A 9019-nucleotide genomic window follows, 5' to 3' on the forward strand; every position below is an offset into this window, starting at 1 on the left:
AAACTTTCATAGCACTCTGACTTGTACCTCAAACTACTCTGGGGATCATATCACTACATGCTTATCCTGTTTTAAAGTCGTACTCAGACATCTATTACCGGTTGTTGCTGAACAGAAAATGATGGGCTAGACACACCTTGTTGTGACCCAATATAACTGTTTGTTGTTCATGTTTTGTGGCTACATAATTTTAGATATTCCACCACACTTAACATAGCTACAAAAGGAAGCATTGTCACGAGTGAATCATGAAGAAGTTTAGTTATTAGGTCTCTGGGCTCTTCGTTCATCTGTATGATGAAATCTGGTGATTTGGTCAATACAGCTAGGCCTGATTACTTAGACATTTAGCTAAATACTTTCAGTGTTTCAAACTCTCTGTACAATCTGATCCTAATGGTCTATATCAAAAGGTGTCGTTAGTCCTGGTGAGGCTTGGCAAGACTAAGCCAACAGTGGGCTTCAGTTGCCCCTTTGATTACATGCTCACGTTGTGAAATTGATACTCTATGTCACATTAAACAGACAAAATTAAAAGATCATAGATTTGGCCAAATCCTACACACCATAGCATGTGTTACTCCTCCTGATCCAGCCTAAAAAAAAGAGACCTTTTAGGAGTAAGATGGCAAAAATTACAGAGTAGCCAAGAATGACAAGCTAATACCCACTCATCCTGGCATTTTAATTTCATCTTACTCCCAATAATTCATCAGTTAAACTAAACCGAGGATTTTGGAAGTTAGGTCTAAATTCTGGTTCTTCATTTAACATTTATTTTTTTATGGGCTGGAAATAAGGCCTTGTGGTAAGATTGCTAAAGAGGCAATGATACTTTGAAGAAAAATGCATTACCCACTGTTACGACAGCTACACCGCAGTTCTTTCTAATTATTAGAAAAGATGAGAGAACAGACACCCCCGTAAGCTAAAAGATACCTAGTCAGGCCAGCACAGTTAACACAGCTGGCTGCACCCACTTACTGGAGTTCTGCTCTAGAAACAAATGACAGCAGGAAGACAGATAAGATTCTAGGTAGATTACTTACCTTTTCTTGTCTGTTCTCTAAACCTGACAAGCTGTATATTTTTAGGTCCTCTAGTCATCTCGCCCTTCAAACTGCACTGTCAGAATAGAAGAACGCTAGGATAAGTGCACATTGCCTGCAATACTGATGAGAGCAGAACCAGGTGAAATTTTAATTCTTTTTTCCAGACAACCTGCAGAACCATGGACTTCTGTGCTAGGACTTCAGTTTTCCAGAGGCCAAAGCAATTCAGTTTTGCTAGTTTCTCTAAACTGTTAATACCATTAAAAAAAACCAGTTCTTAAAATTATGACTATGCAAATTTATAGGTGGAGACAGGTTTGTTTGTTTGTTTTTTAATGTCTAAGACATGCAAATTTATGTACAGAAAAGAAAGGAGTTAAGTAACTTCCTTGGACACCTCAAATTTTCCACCCTAAGATGATTACAGCTCTGTAATACTAACTTCAAATACAGGCAAGTTCTCACTTGACACCGAGCTGCCAAAGGAACAGAAGGAGTTGACTGCATGCCATAGCATTTTGTGCTCAGGAGTAGATTTGTGTATAAATATGTATATACTTTTTTAAAACAAGAAACTGCACAACATTTTGAAAGGCAAGTATTCTAACATCAGGTCAGTTTCTTGTTGTATTTTGTGATCGATAGCGGACTTTAGGTCTTGCAATCACATAGTACAGACCTAAAGAATCCTGCTCTCTACTTGTACTCTTCGGAACACAGCAAATGTTTCAGAACTATAGCTATACATGAAGTATAATAAATTTGTGCTTAGGACAGTTATCCCAATTCCATTAGAATAACTGCAGTCTATTCTAAACAAACTACCCAACACAATTAATATGGAAATGATAAGTTTATAAGAAAGTATTATCATCATTTGTTTAAACAGACATAAACCACATTTCACAAAAATCCTAGTAAACATCATAACCATTGAAATTGTTCCACATAGTTCCAGTGAAGAACATAGCCCACAGCAAATGTTGAACAAACGTAACATTCTCTGTTCAAATCACAGTGCTCAGATTTGATTTACAGCAACCAGTTAACATGCATGACTGCTTAAAGGTACATACCCAGTTACAAAAGAAAACAGGAGAGGGCTGTATTCTGGAAGTGGAATCCATGCAGTCTGAATGTTACAACCTACAAAGCATCCTGAAGCCTTGGTGGGGCAGGGGTTGGGGGTGGTCATCTTCATTTTTTCTCTGGAGGTTCACGTTTTGCCCACTCCTCAAAGCCACCAGCATAGTGTTGAACTCTGAAAATATACGGAAGATTCATCTGTGTTATGAAGGGCTCTTCTTGATAAAATTGTGGAAGAGGGCATGGCAAAAGAAAGAAACAGAAGGCAAAGCATACAGGAATTCTCTGAAATTAAATATACTTGTACCTAGTTTCAAGGAGCCAGACACAGTATAAGGAATGTCAAACAGTGCTTCTATCCAGTGTGTTCTGTAACACATTTCCTCCAAATGACACAGTGCTGGAGATCAAACATCAAGCGAGTAGCAGTAGGCTCACCAATGAAACGGTTTGCCACTACCTTTTTAAAAAAGGAGAGAACTGATTCACTGTGGTGGGAGATTTACATGGTATTATGTCTAGCACCTCAGATATCATCAGATAAAAGCATCACACTGATCTTTAACTCCTTGTGAACCCACATGCTATGTAGATCTGACATAAGCCTGTGAGGAACCAAACCTAAACAAAGGAAACAAAAACCCACCATGCAACACAACACAGACTCCTTCAATTAGGCAGCATGAAAAACAGGTAATGAAGAATATTTTGCACTTATTAAAACAATACATTTATAAAACAAGAGGGCGCTTCTACTTTTTTGACTGGAATTGCCAGAATTATTCCAGTTCACGAGCTGTGGTTTAGTAAAAACACATGCAAACAACCAATTGTTGAAATTTCACCCTCAGTCTTCCAGTCAGCAAGACACCTTCTGTCAGGGGGGGAAGGATTCTGCCAACAAAATGCTGCTTTCATTTTCATTTTATCAATCTCACTGTCTTTTAACTATTTCCTTCACTATTTTATATCTGGCAAACAATGCACTGGTTTACTGAAAGCAAGGGAGTATTTTGTCTTTGATGAACTGCACAGGTGGAATTGCAACTTAACAAAGGGTGCTGTTTCATAAACTATTTAATGTAATTTAGGATTGTACTTCTACCAAAATGGGCAGTTCTCTGCCTTTCCAAGCATCCCACTGCCACCTTCATGTTAGGACAGGAGCGTATGAAGCCATATAAGCGAGCAACGTTTTGGTGAGGGAGCCACAAAAGGCAGGAGAAGGACCCTTCAGAGGCAGCATGGTCTTGCAGTAGCTTGTATCACTTGTAGCACATAAGCAGAGCTGCTGGGAAGTCATTTCACAGGACAATACACTTCACTTCACTCTAACACCAAACAGCATCTTTCAGGGTTCAGTGGAGACATAAGGAGGTACTATACATAAATAATAAAAAGCCCATACTGCCTACTTGGAATTGCCTAACTCAAATATTGGTCACTTTGTTCAGATTTCACATCTAAATTTTTACCCACACCTGTAAGGATCGAGTAAGAGTTTTGCTTCAGAGTGGCCTTATTAATCCCATCCTTAAAGGCAGAAGTCATAGGCTCACCTGCTGAAACCCAGGGACCTGGCAAAATCCAGTGCTTGTTTGCTTCTTACGCCTGCCAAGCAGGAGAAAACCATACGGTCCGACTTGGCAGGCATCTTTTGCTTGTATTGCTCCTTGATGTCCCCTGGGCTCATCTGGAGAGCTTCCACTAGCTCGCTCACTGGGAAACACAGAGAGAAATCTCACTTACCCTCCATCCACAAACAGGTTTGCACTATTTGTAAAGGCAGGTTTCAAACACCTCTTGGAAAAAATCTAGTCTTACAACTTATTAGATGCTGTTGAGCACAGCTCATTTTTGCTAAGTCATCATCATTTGTCCACAGATTTGACCACTGAACCAAAAACCACCGTATTTCTAGGCAGCAGCCTGAGTATCTTACAAGGTATGTTGATGGACTCTGGGATTTTTCCAAATCTGTCAATCTCCCATCTTTCTCAGACATCTATGTGAATGACACTGTTTTTTTTTCAAGTCTTTTTTACAGATTTACATTGCAATCCTCTGTAAACTGGACTATTAACAACAACTTTAGGTATAGCTGCTATGTTGTGTAGCTTTTAGATATGTGAGCAATTTTGCTCTGTGAGATTATAACACTTTGGTCATAACAAGAATTAACGTCCACAACTCTCTGGCTTCACCTTACATTGKAAAGTCATGTCTCAAAATGAAAATAAAGATCTAAATAGCTTTATCATCACTGCATGTTAAAAACACTCATTAAAAAGGTAGCAGGGACTCATTAGTTATGATAATAAAATATTATACTTAATCAGCTCACAACCCTATATGGGAAAGCAAAGGGAATACAGAGGATGTTGTGGCTTCAAAAAAGGTGAAAGCAGGGAGCTGCTTTAGGTGGGGCACCTCCGATTCCAGGAAAAAAACAGTCCCAAACAATTACCTTTACACTTAAACAGAAACACAGTTTAGGCCCCGATTTTGCAATATCTTCACATACAAAACTTCCACTGACTTAATGGCTCTGTGTGACAGAAAGACAGGATCAGGCCCCTTCTTGGACTGTTTTGTCTCTTGTGTACACTTCTTGCTGAGCAGGTTCGGAGGCCCACCTTGTGCTTCAGCTAATAGTTATCTTTTGGTTTGGACCTAACAGAAGTGTTTAGTGCAAGGCCAGGGACAAAAGAGCCACTAGAATCTTAAAAGCTATGCAGGAAATACTGTGAAGATCACTTAAAGGTTTGACAGGATTTCATGATAAATAACCATAGACCAGAAAAATGAAACTGCTGCTGTGAAGATGGACTGTGAAAGCTCGGCAAGTGTGTTTTATTCAGTGACAGTTGTTTTTTTCAAGCATTTTGTCTTCCTACTGTAGCTACTTCATTGTATTTTTTAATAAAAACCTTGAGAAGAGACATGACTAAGTAAGACCTTGGTTCAGCTTTCTCTGATCTTAATGAAGCTAGATGTCTTACTGGCAGAAGGCTTATTAGCAACTCTATGTCTAAAAAGCAGGTTATGTTAAATTCAACTTACATGTTGAATTTACTAATAAAGATGAGTAGTTTAACCTTTAAACTACTGATCATATTTGTAAGTTTAAGTCTTAAGAGTTATTTTCTTTTGCTTTGTTGCTGGATCAATGGATTTATTCTGTCAGCTTAATAACCTTACTGTTTTCACAATTTATTGTTCATCCTGTATTGATTATTTCATACTACTTTGATTTCTGAGTAAAAATATATATCTATCTTTATAAAAGAACATGGTGTTACTCCAAAATTTTAAAAGATGACTTCCTAATCCCTGCCATAAAATATATTAAACACGATCTGAAACCCAGTTGTTTCCCCTCAGTAGTCCCACTGTAATTTTATTCAAAAAATATTACTCACTGCTCTCTGTACTTTCTACCCTAAATTTATGACTAAACATTGATAAAATATATGAACATTTAAAACATTTGATGAGTTTATGATAGCATCTCAGTGTTCAGTGAAGCCAGTGAGAACATTTCCACTGATTCCAGTAAGGTCTGAATTTCACTGCAGGTACTTAAAAGTTAAGCAGCCTGGGTGAATAAATTATACACAGATTTTTCACTACCACGTACAGTACCAGCAAATGCTTTACACAGTTGGAATACTCAGTTGGTGCCTTCAGTTTCAGTTCACTCAGAAATTCCAGTTCCTGCTGCTTTATCTGAGCTAAGTAATTTCCATAAATGAGTCAAATTGTTGAAAAACATTAAAGTCTAAAGTAAAAGTAATAAAACCCACAAGATTAAACACAGATCAGTAATTCTGAAATTGAATGTACCCAAAGTAATTCTAAAAAGAGTATCACTGTTATATTTGAGGACAAAAGCTGGTTTTATCATTAACTGCACCGCTTTTACCTCTATAATTGTCCATTTACATTTGCAATTGCTGTGGTCCACTGTTAACAATTTTGTGTCTAGTTTTGATAGGCTTTGATTTTGTGAACTGTCAGTCTTCCAGCTCCAAGGATTTGTTGTTAAGATAACGCTACCATTTTAAGTAGAGAAATGAGAGTCCCTCTATTTGGTATGTTTTAAGCCAGTATTGTATACTTACTACTGTACATACCTTTCTTTACACATATATGATGTACCTGAGATTCCAGCCTTCTAAAGGCAGGCACATTGCACCTTTTCATTCACAAAAGATGTATTTTGAGGAGTGTGTTGTTGAATCTTTACTAATGAGAGTTTTGTTTCTCAAAATGAGAAGAAAATATTTTTCAGTACTGTAAAGTGTGACAAATTGAACTTGGCACATATAACTGGTTCACTAGCTGCCCTTCTGCCAGCCCTTCCATATGGCTTCCTTCTTGACAGACATTTGCAAATTGTCTCTTTGAAGCAGTATATCTATATATGAGTTGAAGTTTTACACAGTTTTCATTTTCAACAAGATATGGGTAGAACACAATACTTTTGGAACTCTCTTTTGAAGTATATTTTACTGTATATTTGATCTGTAGTAAAATAAAAAATGACCAAAGTTACTCTCCATTTATTGTATAAATAGCTATGAAGATCATAAAGTAGGAGCTGCAGTGTCAGAATACTTGTCGTATGAAATGCATATTCATATGAGGTTGTATTTTTATAAATTAATTTCTAGTTATAATTTGAAACTGGATCACACATATATACATACAAACAGAACACATTAATTTTCTTGAAGAAATGGAAATGACACACTAGCCATCTTTTCAAATGCTCAGTTAGGAGTCAGTGGAGATCAAGCTAGGCAAACTCCCCCTGTTGGTAAAGGGATGGGAGAGAGAAAGATGAGCAGCAATATTCCAACCATCGATCCCCGTTACAGTATCACATAAATCTAACAAATCTAAATAAATCTAAGTTTCTAATAACTCTTTTGCCTCTTTTTTTCAGAGGTAGCATATTCAGTTCTTCTCTCCGCCTGCCTTCATGGCACTGCAATCCAGCACACACACCAACCCCTCCTCATCAGCTTTCTTCATTTCACCTTTTGGAACTATCTGTCTCTCCATTTCTGCCCAGTCTGGCACACCCGTCCCTGGTGGCTTCATTTCCCAGCTGATTTACCCAGTCACATTTATTTACCCTTGTGCATTCTGTATCCTTGCATTCTCATTTGACTGCAGCCCTCATTGATTAAAGAAATGGTTCTCTGACCTAGGCCTCCGGCAAGTATTGCTGGCCTTTCTGATTTTTCTGTTATTGCACCCTCTTCTTTTGACTATCACCTGGTTTCTTTCGTCAACTTTCAGCCTTCCCATACACTGATACTTTGCCTTCCCATAGCATTCTTCATCATGTCTTATTGTCTGCTCTTGGATTTTGCTTTCTGCTTTCTCTTTACTTCCTTTCATGGCTTTTGATTGCTGATGATCTTTGTGTTTCATTCTTCTTTGCCCTTGACCCTCCATTTTCTCTCATTACTAAACCGCAGACACAACTCAAATTCAACAGCTGCTTTTTCTGCCTCTGCTTTTGTTTTGTTCAGTCCTTCCAGCGGAAAGTTGGTGACCTGGCTGACTTGTGTGACAAATTTGTGTTCCTAACATGCAACTTTAACTTATATCTGTGTTTCCCCAAGACAACAGAAACCCATGCACAAAAACCCTAGACACCTTTTTATTAATTTTTTAATCCGTCCTGTCCTCACTCTCTGCACAGAACTGAATCAGTTCCTTTCAGGGAGCATTTTCTCACCTGATTTTTTCCACCCCTGTGCTTGCCGTCCCTTTCTGCCAGTCTCCTGACATTCTGCCTTTTCCAGATACTTCTGTTCCCTTCTCCTGTGCTAAATGAGCATAAGGGGGGAATCCCTTTGCATCACACTATCCCCTTTCACACACGTTCACAGTTTCCTTTCCTTCCCTTAAAAGGTTAAAGAACCTTTTAATCTAGTGTTTTCCCTTGCAGCGCAAGAATCCTTCCATCTCTCCTGTGCAGAGAAGAAGGAACCAAATTCTCAATCTAGTTTGTTTCCCAGGTATTACCTCATCTTCTGCATCCCTCTCACATATAAACTCAATGAACATGGAGCTCACTATCATGGCCTGGTGTCCCGCTGCTGCAGCCTGGAGTCTGCCTGCTGATCTTTGCGCTCAGCTGACACCACTGTCATTGACGTGCCTAAAGAATTGCTCCTACTGAAATCAAAGCCTGCTTAATCTGTCAATCTCCTCCAACAGTACTCTTCTGACATCTCATCTTTGCTGGGTCTGGTGACTTCTGGATGGATGTTGCCCTAACCATACTTTCAGCCAGTTTGCCAGTAGGACCAGGATTATCCAGGTTCTCCACTCCTCGTTTTGAGGCGTTCCATAGCAACCGCATCCTTTCTCCTTTTTTTCTCTAGGTCTTATCTCTACCTAATCTTCTTCCATTAAAATTAAACTACTATCTCTACATGACAGGCACACAATTCTTTCTCCTTAATTCAGACTTGCCTTCTGTCTTAAATATAGTTTTGTTTGGTTTTTGCCGCTGGCATCTCCCTGTGGATGTCTAGCCACATGTTGAGCTTCATCTCCAACCCGAGTCAACCAGCTCCTCCTCGTCCCGGCCACCCATTGCCCTGCCCGTCCCATCTCCCGCTAGTTCCTCTCACCTAGGCTCCCCTGAAAATGTGCGTAACGCATAAACCTGTACATGCAGCCCCTGCGTGTGACCACTCGTGTCCTCGCACGGAGGTAAAGCTGCCAGGTGGCTTCTCAAGAGCACGTCTCCCGCCAGCTTTGCTCGCACTCGGACCCCCACGGACGGGGATGCCCGGGTAATTCCGGCGGCGCCGTCTCCCCCTCCGCACCTCGCCGCTCCCCGTTGCCGGGCA

At 39.5% G+C, this 9019-nt stretch overlaps 1 protein-coding gene across 1 annotated transcript; it reads right to left on the reverse strand.

The window, feature by feature from the left end:
- Nucleotides 1–1094: 1094 nt before the first annotated feature.
- TSTD3 (thiosulfate sulfurtransferase like domain containing 3) lies at nt 1095–4162 on the reverse strand (the record flags this gene model as incomplete). Its single annotated transcript, XM_026059287.1, is given in 4 exon segments — nt 1095–1125; nt 2129–2313; nt 3698–3857; nt 4081–4162. Coding segments are annotated over 3 exon segments (306 nt in total), but the record flags the coding sequence as incomplete, so codon positions are not given.
- Nucleotides 4163–9019: the final 4857 nt, after the last annotated feature.

Source organism: Apteryx rowi, unplaced genomic scaffold (genome assembly GCF_003343035.1).
Source record: "Apteryx rowi isolate R43461 unplaced genomic scaffold, aptRow1 scaffold_155, whole genome shotgun sequence".
NCBI lineage: Eukaryota > Metazoa > Chordata > Aves > Apterygiformes > Apterygidae > Apteryx > Apteryx rowi.